This window comes from Phacochoerus africanus, chromosome 7 (genome assembly GCF_016906955.1).
Source record: "Phacochoerus africanus isolate WHEZ1 chromosome 7, ROS_Pafr_v1, whole genome shotgun sequence".
NCBI lineage: Eukaryota > Metazoa > Chordata > Mammalia > Artiodactyla > Suidae > Phacochoerus > Phacochoerus africanus.
The window spans coordinates 80,106,063-80,123,248 of NC_062550.1; the positions used below are offsets into that span (position 1 = coordinate 80,106,063).

Sequence of the window (17,186 nt, forward strand, 5' to 3'; positions counted from 1 at the left end):
ATCCATCTGGAATTTATTTTGATGTCAAAAGTGAGGACTCCATTACCGGTTCTTCCAATGATTTAGCTAATTAACTCCAATACTTGAATCCACTGATTTGAAGTATCGCTTTTATAATATTACTAAAATCTCATGAGTATCTGCCTCTGTTCTTGAAATCTATTTAATCCATTCTGTTAATGCACTAGTTATGAACTGTGTCAGTTACCATAGCATTATAATAGACAGTAGTATCTCTTGGAGCTGGTCCCATTGGATCCTTTGTCAGTAATCTCTCTAACACTGTCAAGTTCAAACATCCCCCCTCATTCGTTTACTTGTGGACCATCACCTTTCAGCTTTTTTCGAGTCCATTTAGCATTATTAACTAAACTTGCATTTGAATTCTAGATTTTGGGGAAAAAAAAAAACCTGATATGTCCCCAAACTTGAATCTTTCCAGTTAAGAGTGTGGTTCATCCTACCATTCATTCATTATTTGTTTATATTTTCTTAAGTTAATTGTCATAACCATCTTAACACTTCTTACTAATTTATTTCTAGATAGTGTGTGCCTTTGTTGTCATTATAAATAGTGTCTTTTCTCCTTTGGGTTTTTAACTGGATTTCTTATTAATGAAGTCCTAGTTTCTGGCTTCTCTTGGATAAGGAGAACTGGCAGCATTGGGCCCTCATTCCAGGATGGGGACTGGGAATGGTGCCTTTCATTAGGACATGCACTTTACCAGTTACTGCACCCACTCCATGCATTTCTATGACTTCCCTGGCCCCTGTAGGCAGATGAGTTCATTAGGGTTCAGCGAGTCATAGACACAGATGTGGACGTCACTGTTTGGTGCCATGCCATGTCTCTCTGACATCACCAACTCTGGTTCTTGCCTGACTTCCCTGACTATCATGGCTCCTGTCTGGCCTGTAGACCAGCCAGATCTTTCCTGACTGCTTTTCTGCAATACATACTGGCCTCTCAGACCAGGAACAAAGGCCAGCTCCTCCTACCCAGCCACCCACTCCACTGTCCTGCCCTTCCTGGCCAGCGTGATCCCTGCCCCTTGGCTGGGCAATAGCCCTAAGGGAGCTGTAAATTTCCCTCTCATCCACTGTTTTAGTTACATACCTGTGCTACTTTACTTTAAAGGTCTTCCAAGTAGGAGGGAAGGGTCTAAAACTTTTTTAGATCTCTAGCCTTATTGCTCACCTCTACCTCCGTGTGGTACAACTTACCCCACATCTCTGCTGCCCCATCTAACTGACATAAGTTAGAGACAAAGAGAAAAGAGCTTCTAAGCAGCCACCACCACAATTTTGACTTACTGTGACCACATAGTCTGCAATAATATCAAGATAAAAATTCCTGAAGTATTATATTTTAACTTATGCAGACACTTATTGCATACATTTGTGTTTTGTATAAATATCTCAAATTCTCTGTGTAGCACTTACCTTCCCCAGATTCAGGGGAGCTTGCTCATTTGTCTATTTTCAGCATCTCTCCTCCAACATTCTCTAAGCACAGCCTTCCCCAAGGTACATTGCTTACTTCTTTTTAACTTGTGACATCCTTCCATGATATTCCTTTTTTTTTTTTTTTTAAATCCTAAATCACAAATTATCTTCCAGCATTCTATTATTTCTACACTGAGAATGAATAATATGCTTAGGGTGTCCCAAGTTTATTTATGACCAGCAAAAAAAATATGGTTGATTAACGTTTTTAAATGTGTTGTTCCTATCAAGTGTATATATGTAAGAGAAAGGCTCTAATTAGTCTTCTTCCCAGAGAGGTTATATTTGTCTTTCGTTTGGGTTCTTTCACTGTTGAACATTATTATTACCGTGAATGTGTTTTCTCTTTGCCTTTCTCTTTACAAGAGGAAAGGAATATGTGTTGTCCTTCCATCCATCCACCACTCCATGATGTGTGTCCATTCCATTGACAGTTATTCAGTTTGGGTTCGTCACCTTATTTGTGGCCTCTTTTCCATTGGCCCCTCTGTTGGCTCTGGTGAACAATATATTGGAAATAAGAGTGGACGCCTGGAAACTGACTACCCAGTATAGACGCATGGTACCAGAAAAAGCCCAGGACATCGGAGCATGGCAGCCCATCATGCAAGGAATAGCGATTCTGGCTGTGGTGACCAATGTGAGTAAACAGGCTTCCCAGGGTAAAGACCTCGAAAAGTCCAAAAACGCATTAGCATTGCTTCCCAAGGAACCCGGTGTTCGGCACTTTTTCAGGTGGGAGGAAGATGCTAATACTGTCAATCCATATAAACAACGTAATTGTTGTAATTGTTATTATTTTGAATATATTTTGTTTATAATGATTCATGACTTACAAGATCTCTTCCAGAGGCAGTTGCTAAGAAGAGACTGTTATAATATTGTTGCTTGTTTGCTAAAATTTTCAGTAGAAACATGGTAATAGTATTAACAATAAGTACTAACTCTTTTAATCCTCACATGACTATAAATGTAACTCAATAGTGTTTGTATAATGGAGATAGAAAACTGTCCTTTCAGAGTTTGAAGAAGCGAACATAAGAGCAGGCGTTCTACCATCTTTTACAATATATTCCAGACTGTCCACCTAAAATAGTGACTACTTGACAATGAAGTATATTTGTTTGTTACCTTCTCGTGCCCTGGGGCAGAGGTTCTTCGAGGAGGCAGGTTCAGGGCAGGTCCCCTCTCTCCTCCCCATCCCACCCTTGGGCTTTGCTGCCCGTCACTGCTAAGCATCCTCATGCTGTGCTGTGTCTGAGCTGTGAGGGAACAGAACTCCGTTGTTTATAACCTGTGCTGATTATGGACTTGTCTGAACAGTTTCTCTGCCCCCACAGGCCAAGAGGGAGCTCCCAAGCAGAGCAATTCCCATGCCAGCCCCCCCAGGGAACTTCCTTCCCCGGAAAGGCCCTTAACAACAGGGCTGTTTCCTCCCTTCCTCCACTGCCAATTTCACTCCCAGGTTATAGTCCCCAACAAAACTTCTTAATCATGTCACACTCACCCTGAGTCCCCGACCTTTTCCCACAAGCACTTGTAGGAACAGAATAGTCTGACAGTGCCTGTAGGTCAGCCTCCTGGAGGCAGAGAATTGCTGAGCACTGTAGACTCTGGAGGCAGACCCGAGCCCAGCTCCCAGCACTGCAGCTTCCCAGCTGCCTGGTGTTGACATTCAAGAGCTTCGCTTTATCATTTGCACACTGAATGATTCCCTCCCACACTATTTTCAGAATATTACACACCACAAAGGGTGCTTAGAGAATTCAGTGAGTTCAAGCATGGAATGCAGAGAACCTGGTCCTCATGGAATGCTAGCTGCTGCTCTGTTTTCATCTTCATTATACATCATCATTCCCAGGGACGGTGTAGTCTTTGTCAGGTGTCCACATTAGAGGCACAAGCATTTTACAGTGTGTCACTGTCAGGCTAGGGGTCTAATCAGAGCTGTAGCTGCCGGCCTACACCACCGCCACAGCAACGCAGGATCCGAGCTGCATCTGCGACCTACACCACAGCTCATGGCAACACCGGATCCTTAACCCACTGAGCGAGGCCAGGGGTCGAACCCACAACCTCATGGTTCCTAGTCAGATTCGTTAACCACTGAGCCATGACGGGAACTCCCATGGTCACGGTTTTACACAGTGAAGCAAATTGTCTGAAACCCAACCATCACTCCCCAAGAACCCTCAATTTATCTGAATTGCATGCTACCCCTCCTTTTTGGAGAAAGTTGGCCAATCACATACAAGAAACAATGGCTAGGTTATGTCCCCACCTTTAGCATCCACGGTGTTGCGAAATGTAGACTGATGTTCAGAAATTGGCCAGTGAGGCCTTTCGCGTTCCACCGTCATCAGAGCACGAATCTGTCATGTTCAGTATATGCTCTGCGACGCTAAGCCAGGCAGGAACGTGGACCTGTGTGCTTTAAGAAAATTTTTAGCAGCCAGGTTTGAAACTAAAAGCATTTTCATTTGACCTTCAGCCAACCAGAAAATTCAATTGATTCCCACTCCCCATTACTCAACTCAAATCCTGGTTGGATTGTATCAAGCACCTTTTCCACATCTGCTCTGCATGGCTCCACTCCACTAGTGCAGGTGAAGGACAGGCTCGAACTCCAAGGCGGCTCTATGTGTGTGCGTATGCACGTTTGTACATGTGCACACAGGCACACACATGCCCACTGATTGGTGCTACTGCTTCCTATCCAGTAGTTGTTTTGTCCTTGTAACTCTGGCATTATTTTATTACACCCTAGAAAAACTGCTTATGAGATCGTTGGTGAAACTGTGGACAGTCCTTTTTCCCATAATAGGGCTTATGGCTTCCAAGATGCAGGTCCCGTGTATGTTTGTATTTAAGTCTGTAAGAATTAAACAAGTATATTATACCCTCACCTATGTAATTTGTGCTTCCCCAGTCTAATGGGAAGAATAATGGCTAACTTTCCATATTAGGAGAACTTTTAGGAAGTAGGAAGAAGCCGCCAGGGGTATGAAAGGGCATCAAGCGGGAGGGCCATAAAATCATTCGTTTTTAAAGCTGCTGGTTCAGTAAATAAGCTGAATTGACATTGTTGTATCATGCCAGAGCATCTGCTCTTGAAGACCAATTTTAATTTATTTTGATATAAATGGAAAAGTGGGTTCTGAACAGCGTGGGAAACAAAGCACACCGCATTTATGTGTACCCTTGCAGTGTGTCTCAAAGCAGCTCAAATCAGGAGGAAAGTGTATCTTGTCAGAAAAAAAGAGAGTGATCTTCCTTATTGGAATTTCTGTAGCTTCCTGAAACACATCTGTAGGGGATTCTATAAAAAGCTATTGTTGAGTTAAATGATAATAGGAAACTTTCATCTGGTGAAATCTGGGGAAAGTAAGATATTCTTGCCTTATACCATCATCGCCACTGCCACCACCACCACCACGAGGCAAGCCTGCACACGCCCCCAGAGAGAATTCACATCAGAGGAAATGACAAAGCTAGTTCTACTGGGGGAAAATTTTGCAATAGACAAGCCCCATTTGTTGCTTTTCTGGCTTTGCCTGAGATGTTGTTGGTAGGCGAGTGGTCTCACTGTGTCTAAACCATATGTTCAGGTGAATACTGTTAAAATCATGCTGTGCAAAAAACGTGCCTGTTCTTCTGCTTCAATAAATGACTGAAACATGTAGCTTTGTTTATTCACATAGAATTTGAACTGAAGTATATTCTGTACTTTCTCCTTTCTTCAAACTGGTTTTACACAATAGAGAGCTTAAAAGCCCAAATTAAAGAATTTTGGGGAAAAGGCATTTTACATCCTAAAAGATGTCTGCTTGACACAGACTCAGGTTTAAGACTGACCCATATTTAGCCATTTAATCTGGGAACACATTAAACTTTCTTTATATTCTTTGATAATTTATAATGTTTTTAATTTCATCCATGTAATCTTTTGGAGTTTTGAGACTTAGTCACTAGATCTAACAAAATTTATTATCATTGCTTGACTCTATGAAGTTCCCTTCATATTGAAAGATCCCAATATAGTTTCTTGCTACTGTTATTAAAAGTAATAAAGAATTCTTGTTCTCTAATGAAGCAACAGACCTAAGTATATACTGAGAGTTTAAAATATATCAGACTATGGGTTGACTGGCCTAAACAAGATACTATAGGGAAAAAAGTATGAATTTGAAGGAAAACATATATTATGCAGTTAGTATTCTATTTTTAAGAGGCAAGTGATAAAAGGCAATTTTTATCAGTTATTTATCCACAAAGAAATCATATAAAGCCAGTTTATATTTTCATAATATTGATCTTAGTATCACATATACAAAAAGGCCTTCTAAATCATAAAAGATTAAATTACATAAGTAGAGCTCCAAGGTTGGCTGTATTTCATTACATTCTAATTTTAAAAAATATAATTTACATATAACATACAGGCAACTCTTGGGTTACCCACAGTACCCTCTCTGCCCTCCTCTAAGTATTCTTACTGGACTTAAGACACATTATAGGCAACTATCAAGTCTTTGCTTTTGAGCTACAGATAGACTTCTGGATGTTCCTTTAAAGACCAAAAGCATAGTAAGTATTCTACTTTAAAGCAGCTGCTCAAAGATTTTAGGACATTCACACTACCTGTATGCATTTGACAATTAGGAAAGAATTAAGGTTTCTGAATCTTAAACAAACAAACAAACAACACAACCATTGAAAATGTAATTCTGGCAGGTCTGTTAACCACAGCTATCAAGGCTCTAAATGAATGCTCCCTTTACTGTTTTCTTCTCAACACAGGCCATGATCATTGCTTTCACGTCCGACATGATCCCCCGCCTGGTATATTACTGGTCCTTCTCTGTCCCTCCCTATGGGGACCACCCACACTATACCATGGAGGGCTACATCAACAACACTCTCTCCTACTACAAGGTTGCTGACTTCAGAGGCAGGGAAAATCCATACACTGGGCTTGGTAACTATACCACATGCAGGTACGTGCTACTTAACACGTGTTTTAAAATGCACTTCATCTTTTAAAGGACTTTTATTGTAATATTCTTTGGGGTATCATGTAAATAAAATTGCTAGAGACCTTTTTTTTTTTTTAATTTTTGGTGGTTGTTGTTGACTAATCCAGTTCAGTTTATTTAAATCAACAAAAAAATGAAGACTTGTAATATACCAAGCACTGCGCTAAGCATTGGGGATGGAAGGCTAAGGCCCAGCCCTAAGGAGTTTACAGTCCACTGGAGAAGACAGATGAATGTACATTATTGTAACTGAAGGTCAAGTGAGGAAAGTGAATCAGGATAGATGGTATGAAAGTTGCAGTAGCCTAGAGGAAGGAATAAATAATATAGTAGCGAGGTTGTGTTGTCGAGGAGACATCAAATGCAATTAGAAATTAGTCATACCTGTCTACGGCCATTCCACCCTGAACGCGCCCGATCTTGTCTGCTCTCGGAAGCTAAACAGGGTCTCAGGCCTGGTTAGTACTTGGATGGGGGAAATTAGTCAGACCTAAATTTGAATCCCATGTGTGTGTGAGTGAAAAACAGTTGAATATCAGCAATTTCATAAGGTGCAGCCTAGTACTAGTTAGGTCACCTTGAACAAGTCACTTAACTTTTAGAAACATCAGTTTCTTCACCTGTGCAATGAGGTTTAAAATGTCTGAGTTATTTTGAAAAATGAGGCAACATAGGCAGAGTCGGTGTAGTGTTTCACAGAGTGATCACTTAAGAACTGCTTATTAATAGTCTATTAATTATCACTATGAAAGTCATTAGAGAGAAGGCTGAATCTCTAAGATGACATTTGAAGGCTGAACATGGTTTTGATGACCAGATAAAGGAGGTGTTATGAAATACTTTAGACTGATGAAAAATATGTAAAAAGTCTGTTTTTGTGATTCTACTTGTAAGTGATGTTTGGTTGTGCATTTGTTTTAGGACCTAGAAATTTCTTTCTTTTCAATCAGACTTAAGGATAAGATATAAAAGTTAATACAGACTAGTGTTAGAACTTTTGAACCAAACCATGAAGCCAGATTTTAAAAGAAGAGTTTCAAATGATTACAGGAAGATTGATCCTGGAGAAAAGTCTTGTATCTTAGAAATGAAGAAAACGCTAAGCGTTCCAAGATACAAGATAATTCCGTTGTTATCACTAATGGGTTATTCAAGCACAACCTAGCAATAACAAATGATGGCAAACTAGCAACATCACTTAACAAAGCAATACAAAGACAAAAATCAAAATATCTTAGCCTGGCCTAGCAGTATTTTCTAAAAGTACTCCAAAGCTCTCTCCATTCATTTTAACGGCTGCTAAGATCAACTGGACCATGTACATACATCAACTAAGTAATTGAAAAGTTCATTGGCTGCATGTTGTGGAGTTGTTTCGTTTCAATCAGAATCTTCAACCTAATAGAGGCTTTACAATTCACTTAGTTCAACCCCTCAAACCCTTCTGATTCAAATCCTCAACAACATAACCAAAAAACTGGAAATAAGCCCTGAATAAATGTTTCCAAGTTACATAGAGCAGAGCCTCTTCAGAATCCCACACTGACTCTGCTTACTCTTATGTTACTTAATTCTAAAGAGTAATGAAACTTCTGGGTCTAAAATGTAACAGGCAGAAAATTAGAGAAGTGCTACCTGAGGGAGATACACTAACACCAGTAGCATATGACTTCTGACAACAAGGAAATGAGCTAAGAAAATTATGAAAAGTAGGTAGAAATCTCTATAGAGAGCCACATAGCTGAGTGAATCCTGATGTCACCATATAGAAATAAATTGATAAGCATGTTTCTAAAAATATGCTAACTTGTTTCAGTTATACATTTTTGAGAAAGCAGAGATAAAAGTCTCATTAAAAATATTTAAGATGTTTTTGTTCTTTTTTTTTTTTTTTTTTTTTACAAAGATGGACTCCATCATTGCCCTCATCTTCCTCTTATAAGTTAAAGAAGTATTACTGGAGTAGTTACTTCAGGGTTTTGTCATCAAAGTAACCTCTTGGAGAAAATTTATATGATGTTCAATTTAAAAGTGTTGCATCAAAAGTATGACCTTTTTAAAATGGGCCCTTGTGTACACTATTTGATCAGAATCAACTCCTGAAATGCCTCCATTTCCTTTCTAGGTATCGTGATTTCCGGAACCCTCCTGGGCACCCACAAGAGTATAAACACAATATCTACTATTGGCATGTGATTGCAGCCAAGCTGGCTTTCATCATTGTCATGGAGGTAAGAAAAGCATACTTGGCAATACTTTACAAGGCAGTATATTTGCAGGCCTTTTATTAGCTCTAAGTGTTGCCACTTCTGACTTAAAATATACAATATGTTCTTATCTCTTGCTAACAGTTATTTTAGAACATTTATTAATCAGCTATGACCTGAGAATACCCATAAATCTCTGAGTAATGAAATGAAGTTGATTGTCTGCTTTAAAAGTTAAAATCATGTTGTGAGCTAGGGGTATTCAGTTTCTTTCAGTTCAGTATTAATTGAAGTTTTGTCTTTTTTTTTTTTAATTTTTGGGGGGTGGGTGCATGTTAGGCTCTGAAGGGGCTAATTCAGGATAAATAAGATGTGATATCTGCCCCAGAGAAACTTTTATTCCTGTAATAGTTTTATTTTTTTATAATTTTTACTGCATTTCCATAATATACCTTCTTAAAGTTTTTTACACCCTGCTGAAATTTATCAGCTCTGAAAAATGATCGAGGTAGCTATAAATTTCAAATTAATCTAGCCGACTTTACTTCTTACACTGAGTAAATAACTCCCACTAAGTTCCAAAGATTCTGAGATTACTTGATTGGTGTGGTCAGTTATGATTACATTTAGCTGCAAGAAACAGAAGACCCATCTACAGTGCCTTAAACAAGTAAAGGTTGATGTTTCTCTTGTAGAAAACTTCACTGGATGTAGGTAGTTGCTCCTCAGTCATTACCAGCTCACCTATGTAAGGACTGTATCTCTGATGCTCTAGGTTTTCTCTCATTGCCTGTCACTCTGTGGTTGCAGTATGACTACTGCCACTCCAGATAACACCTTTATGTTCTAGACAGGAAGAGGGAGAAGGGCGATGCTTTGCCAGAAGCCCCCAGAGACCTCACCTACACCACATTGGCCAGAACTACTGGACACAGTTCCTCCCAGCAGCTAAGTAGGCTGAGACAGGAGATGTTTGGTTTGCTCTGAGTAACATCACAATCTGTTGGCAAGAAAGGAGTGGGATAGGCTACCTGACGTCGATCATTTTTCTAGAATAATTTTTCTAGAATTCTTTTTAAGTTACTACCAAACATTAACAGAGGGAAATAATTCATCATCAGTTCACAATTGTAAAAGGATTCCTAATGCACAGTGTCTGGTATACCAGCAAGAGTCACTAGTTTATATTCAAACAGGTAGTTGCCAAGGTCTTTAGACCCCTCCCTCTGATGTCATGGTGGACTAGATCCTGAGGGGCCATCTCATTACAGAACATTTAGAATCAGCCTAAAACGTAATTTCCTTGGTAGTTTTGAGCTTATGAGAAAGGAAGAGAACCTACAAAGAGGAAGTAAACATGATGGCCTAAAATAGAGCAGTGAGCACCCCCTGAAGTTCAAGAGGGCTCTGAGAATAAGTGCTAAACAAACAAACAAAAACAAAAAAACACTGATTTCAACCCTCAATAAACTGAGTTTGAATTAACAGATAAGGGATATAAATGAAGTGTACATGAAAATATTTAAATAAATGACAAGCCAAACATGAACAAACAATAAGAAACTATAAACAATTTACAAGGTAATTTTGAAAAGTAAGCAACGTGAACATTTGAAATAAAAATAGTTGTTGAAAACATTAACTAACATATGGCTGAAACACAAGTTTAGGCAAACTGAAAGACAGATCTGAAAAAAAATTACCACTACCATGTCACAAGAAAATAAGAAAATGGAAAATACAAGAGGCTAAGCAATATGGAAGACAAAATGAAAAGGACTTAATTTCCCCCCAAAAAAAAAATCACAGAAGAAAAAAAAAGGGTAATGGAGGAGAGGCAATATCTGAAGAAGTAGTGGCTAAAATAAGTGAAAGATATCCATTCACAGAGCAAAAAGCACAACAACTATCAAGCAGAATAGAAAGCAAATGCAGCACCCCAAAAATAAGATCTTAAAAGTAACCAGAGAAAAAAATACAACTGACAAAGAAAATTGAGGTTAGTAGACTTTTTAATAGCAACCTAGAAGGCAGAGAAGAGTCTAATGCCTTTAAAATGCTAAGGAAGGTAGCTGTAAACCTCAAATTAGAGCTTTGAGCAATTGAGAAATCTGTCCACAGTGAAAACACCAGACCAAAGTGATACCAAACTTTCCAAAACAGAAGAACATTACAATCTTAAACTCCTCCAGAGAGCAGGACAAAGGAAATACTCTACAACATCTTACAGATCCTAAAATCAGACAAGACTCGAAAGAGAAAGGGAAATGATAAGTCAGTCTTAATATATAAATGCAAAGCTCTTTTTCAAATGTGCAGACTGAATCCAGCAATATATTTTCAAAAGGTGACATCATACCACCTTGGCTTTATCCCAGAAATGCAAGGGTGGCATAACATAGAAAACCTATCTATAAATATCATCTACCTCAGAAATAGAAGGGGGGAAAAATCCACCTCTTTCCTGCATCAGCTTTACTGTGTAATTTCCAACGTTCAAACTCACTAATCTCTCTCATCCGAAAATATTCTCCGCTCTCACACCACCTAATTTATGAGAAACATTTGACACAGCTGATGACTCTTTCTTGAAACTTTTCCTCACTTGCCTCCCAGGAAAACACATATCTTGCCCTTGCTCCTACCTCCCCAGGCAGTCCCTTCCTTCTCTGCTGCTTTCTCCTGGGGCTCATTCCTTGGTTGTCTTCTTTTCTCTCCACTCACAGCCTTGGTGAGCTCATGCAGGCTTTTAGTGCCATCTCTATGCCACTGACTCACGAATAGATAACCCCAGAACACCTCTTCTGAGCTCAGCCCATCAATGTAACTGTATACTTGAACTTTCTGCTTGGTTATCTCACAGATGCCTCAAATCTATTGCCCTAAATTCCCATATTTTCTTAAATCCACATCTAATGATCTCCTCCCTACCCCACCCGAAATCTGTTCTATGCACAGTCATGCCCCCCTCCCCAAGTATGGCAGTTCCATCTCAACAGTTGCTCTGGCCAGGATTCTTGGGTCCTGCTTGTTTTCTCTCCCTGACTTATTCCACATTCAGTCCTGTGGCTTTTTTTTGAGAAAATTGTCACAGATATGACCACTTTTTACCAACTGTGCTGCTTCCACTCAAGTTGGAGCCACCAACCTTTCTTGCCTGAATTGATAACAGTCTCCTAACTCCATTGTCTTCAGAAGAAACATTTGGCCGAGTAAAAGCCAAAGTCCGTACAATGACATCTAAGACTCAACACAATCTAGCCATGCTTTTTACCTCCCTGACGTCACTTCTCTCCTTGCTCACCTCACCCCAGCCTTCCTGGAGTGCATCCTGTAGGCATCCCCGCTAAGGACAGACTCTGTGCTGGCTACTCTTCCCTTTGCCTCTAATGTCTTTCCTCCTGATGTCTCCATGGCTAATTCCCTCACCTCCTTAAAGTCTCTGCTCAACGAGGCATATCCAGACTAATCTGTATAAAATCTATATAGATTACACCTCCCACCGTAACCCTCATAACAACTCCTTCTGTTTGACTTAGCTCATACACCTTTTTTTCCCCATAGCTCTTTTCACTTTTTAACACTGTGATAATTTGTTTTTAACTATGTTTACTCCAAAGTATTTCTATCCCCTTGGGATTTTTGAATAGTAAAAAAATAAAAAGGTTTTCAACCTCATTAGTCATCAGGGAAATGCATAGTAAGACCAAAGGGAAAGTCCATTTCATAATTACCATGTTGGTTTTAAAATTTATAACATGATGGTAACAAGTACAGGCAAGGTTGTAGAGCAACTGAAACTGCCACACACAGCTGATGGGAGTGTCAGCTGGTATAGCTGCTTTGAAAAATGCTTGGTACCATCTTGTAAAATTAAACATTCATGTAACATAGGGCCTCAGCAGTTCTATTCCTAGATATATACTCTTTCGAAACTCACAGACACTCTCCAGAATCCAAGTGCAAAAACATTCCCAACATCATTTTCTAATACAGAAACTAGAAACAAACCCAAAACCTTTTGATAAAGGAACGCATTAATTATAGTGTGTTCACACTGTGGAATATTATACAGACACGAAAATGGACTACAGTTAGGCACAAGAACAGTGATAAATCTTAGAAACCAATTTAGAGTGAAAAAAAGCAATGTTCAAAAGACTATACTACCCAGCATCACACCGTTTTTATGGAGCTTAAATTGAGTAAAACTAAACAGGATACTATTTGGGGATATATACATTCTTTGTTAAACTATTCAAAGATAAAAGAAAATGATACACGTATACGCGTGCAGATGAGTTAGTGTTTACCTTTGGGGAAGACGCCTAGGGATGAGATTGGAACACACACGAAAATATTTTAGCATTGTCAATGTCACGGTGAGTCGTCTGGATGTGAGGTGTAGTCCTTTCTACAGATCAAATGGTATTGTTGAAATTTATAAAGGAACAAGCTGTGGCTTCCCAGCAGAGCCACACCATGGCGGGAGAGACTGGGTGAAGGCGCAGCATGCCCAGCGCCTTGTCCCGATGTGCTGCTCTGATGACCGGCAAAGAGCAGTGGGAAAAAGGCCGTGTTCCCCTCCATCCCTTTATGGTTGACCTTTTCCTTCTCTCCCTCAGCACGTCATATACTCTGTGAAGTTTATCATTTCATACACGATTCCAGATGTGTCAAAAAGCACGAAGAGCAAGATCAAGAGAGAAAAATACCTAACTCAGAAGCTGCTTCGTGAGAATCACCTCAAAGATGTGACCAAAAACATAGGGGTCATAGTGGAGAAGATGGTAGAAGTGGTAGATAACAATTTACGACCAAAAGTAGATTAAGAAGAGCTTTATGTTCTGAAAAGCACTTTAAAGAGTTTTTAGCTCTGTCAAAATATATTATGAATCACTAATGAGAAAAATCACTTTGGCAAATTGAAGGCTTAAGCCTTGCCATTTTCACGCAGATTATTTTCCAGTTTCAGGTGGCCATGCAGGAACTGGAAAACGTAAAATTTAGATCAAGGAGGGCATAAAACTAACCACCTGGAAAGCCAAAAATGTTACTCTTTTGATAAATGCCAATTTTCGTAATACTGAAGAAGTCTCTTCATGTGCTTACAATCTCAAGTAGAGCAGAATGGATTTTTTTTTTTTTCCTCCATTTGATTATGTTTGTTCCTTTCTGTTCTCAAGCACATGACCCTGTGTTTAGGCACTGTTTCATTTCTTCCCTTGTGCCAGATCAATTCCAGAGCTCTTTCCCTCCCAGTACCATCGTTAAAGATGAGACATGCGAGCCGTTGTGTGATTAGAAGCAGATAACGCAGAATGCAATTTGAAAGCCGAATGACGTGGCAGATAGACTCAAGACGTCACAATATTTAGGTAAATGACCACATTCGTATGGAAAAGGAAACTTCAGCTAGTAAGAGGAGATCGTCTTAGTCTTCATCTTAGCCTGTCTTTCCGTCGCAGAGAAATACTCTTAATGGATTGGAAATGAAGCTAGCAAGGTTCCGAAGCATATTTGTGCTAATTCACAGTGACACCTTTCATCTTCCAGGAGCACTCCTAAAATATTCTGTGCCTAATCAATGTTGACTGCTTTGCAACTCTCAAGGGAATATGATGACAAAAGCAGGGAAAGTTACAGATGGAAATAGAATTGTAACTCATATTGATCAGGATAATTAATTTACCTCTTCTAAAGATAGATCCTTTCCTGAAAAAAAAAAAAAATGAAATCAAGGAATTTAAAGTACATACTTATCAACATAAGGGTTTGGAAAAGATGAACCCATCAAGTTCCCACCAGTTGCCTTTTATCCCTGAGATCCAGGAAATATGGAATTATAAACCATAAGCACTGTTACGCGTGGCTCACGGCCATTGTAACAGGATGGTGCTGTGCAAGTGCCCTCAGTGTGACCACACTGATTTCCTGGGAGGGGAGCACCGTACGGCAAAGATTCTGCATGTCCAAATGATCAGCATGCTAAAGCATCTGCCGTGGCGACGAAGGTAGCTCAGCACACCCTCCCTTCTTTTACTCCCAGCCCAGTAACTTATTTGTAATTGCATGTTTGCACCAGGGGAGCAATGGGAGGGAGGGAGAGGGAGAGACAGAAGTATACCCAGATTATTCCCCATCAAGAAGAAGAGACTGGATTTGATTTGCGTTTCCAGCCTTCCCTCGAACCAGTCAGGCAATTAAGGGTCAGGAAAGAAAATGCTTTGGTCCCAGACTCTGCCATCAGCTGGAGGGTAGCTTCCTGCTGAACTCCTGCCCCACCGTCCACATTGTGCCCTTGATTCCTGCAGCTTGGCAGTCTTTACTTCGTTTCACTGCCATTCAGGTGCCAGGCCCTCTGGTAGGCTCTGGAGGAGACAAAGTGTCTGTATCTCTCACCCGTGAGTGGTGACAGGGCAGGGCTGGGTGCAGGAGAGAGTGTCTGGCACCGGGCTCTCGCTCAATGGGCTGCCACCCATTGGGATGCTGCTAAATGCCCAGGTGCCACAGGAGCTAAGCCACTCGGAGTTCCAGCAGCGAAGGAAAAGGAAACCCTTTGCAGTGAGCAGATTCACAGGCTTGTTATAATAGAGTAGCTTAACTCCAGTTCATAATTCTAAATATCTGCCATGAACATTAAAAAACAAACCAGTATTGATGTAGGATTCATCAAAACAGTGTTCTGGACTTTCGAACCATCACAGTGAATCAGGGACATTTCTTGATCACGTTAACAGTGTGATCAGAGAGTGCTGACGACAGGCTATGGGAGGTCTGCCTGCAAGGGAGATGGGGAAATGAATTTCTTCCCAGTGGGGAACCGTTCTTATCCCTTCCCCCACTCACCTGGGATGCTGCTCCCAGACGGACGGGGTGCCCTCTCCTCCTATTACCTTTGGCTTCTCTGAAGTGTAGGAATATCTTCCTAGTGTTGAACTTGGCAGTTCCTCAGTGTTCACGGCATCATAGAAAAGGAGGTGTTTTTGCCTTATCTCCTTGTATATAAAATAGAACTTGAAAAGAATTGTGCATTTATGTTTTCATACATCGTCTTTCATAAATCATCTTCATAGTTTCAAATGTGCTTCTGTGGACAGGAGGGAGAAAGTCCTCTACGTTTTTAAAGGTAGCAAATGTGATGTATGACCCTGCCAGTACTCCCCAAAATGGCTAGGTTGTCGTGGGGACCCAGGGTCACCTGTGACACTGACAGTGTTCATGAAAGTCTAGCCGACTTGCTGGGGATGAAAAAAATGTGGGGCTGTGTCTGAAGACAGCCATGGGCTGGATCTGCAAGTGTGAGCAGAGGCAGAACTCTGGAAAACTGGATGGGAGTGGTGGTGCACCTAGAAAGGGAACATCTGGCCCTAGACCTGCCTGGTGGTAACCACTAGAGAAACTTTATTTTTTATCCTTTTGTGATGCCTGTGAATTTTAATGGAGCATTAGACCAACATACTCAGGGGGTTTTTCTTTAGATATCCCTCAGATATTTTAGATATGTCAGTAGGAAGGGGAAGGTTTCATTTTCGTTTGAAAAACTAAAACAAGACCATCTTGTAAACTGTCACCAAAAGCCTTCTCCTTGTAGTTGCACGTGCATGTTGAATTTCAGAAAACGTGCATTCGCAAGAGGGGGGGCAGAATGTGTTCTGTTGTTGAAACACTTCTTACCATTTTCTCGTGTTCATATTATATTTTAAGATGTTTGAAAAGTTAAACTGTATAAGCCGCTTAATTAAAGTAAAACCAAAATATTCATGATGCTTTTCATACACTGTGGCATAAGATATAAAGTTTGTAATATTTTGCAAATTTCTGTGCATTTTAATATTTTATAATTATGAGCATTTTAATAAATTCATTTTTAAAGACAATACTGTGGTCTACAGTGTATGTAAGTGTCTTAATGTTTTTAAGAACGAGCAGATGTGTATCTATTTACCAATTATGTATTCCTCAGATAACAGATGTGCGCTTTTATGTGGATGATATCTAAAATTTTATTTTTCATAGCCTACACTTAATTAGAAACATGTTTTTTTCTGGGGAAAATTTGGGATGGGGTTTCAGCCAAGGCTGCTGCATACAGTTGTTGGGATTGAGGCCTGCACAGGGCACCACACCTGGAGACCAGGTGTGCCAAATGTGGGCCTGCATCAGCTACAAGGGAGAGATGCTTTTCTCTAAATGCATAAAGATGCTTCTGCATTCTCAACCTGAGACAAATCACCCAGAGAGGCCCTCTTTCTAACAAGGCTCAGATAAGCTGTTTGGACCTGCTGTGGCCCTAGGTACAGAAAGGGGGAATTATGGAGAAGGATATATAAGAGGAAAAGGAAAGGAAAATCTCTTTACAAAAAACAGCTTTTTTTTTTTTTTTTAAATCCTGCACAGTATATATCCCCAATATTAACTCATTCTGTCCTTTGAT

The 17,186-nt window shown here is 40.0% G+C and overlaps 1 protein-coding gene across 2 annotated transcripts in view; it reads left to right on the forward strand.

Moving 5' to 3' along the window:
- The window catches only part of ANO6 (anoctamin 6), a 223,348-nt gene extending 206,719 nt beyond the window's left edge, over window positions 1-16,629 (forward strand). For both annotated transcript variants that reach the window (XM_047788025.1, XM_047788026.1), the window contains 4 exons: window positions 1,941-2,146; window positions 6,307-6,503; window positions 8,668-8,773; window positions 13,375-16,629. In XM_047788025.1, the coding sequence (XP_047643981.1) occupies window positions 1,941-2,146; window positions 6,307-6,503; window positions 8,668-8,773; window positions 13,375-13,581 (716 nt within the window). In that variant the 3' untranslated portion in view covers window positions 13,582-16,629. The remainder of the gene's footprint in view (window positions 1-1,940; window positions 2,147-6,306; window positions 6,504-8,667; window positions 8,774-13,374) is intronic.
- Window positions 16,630-17,186: the final 557 nt, after the last annotated feature.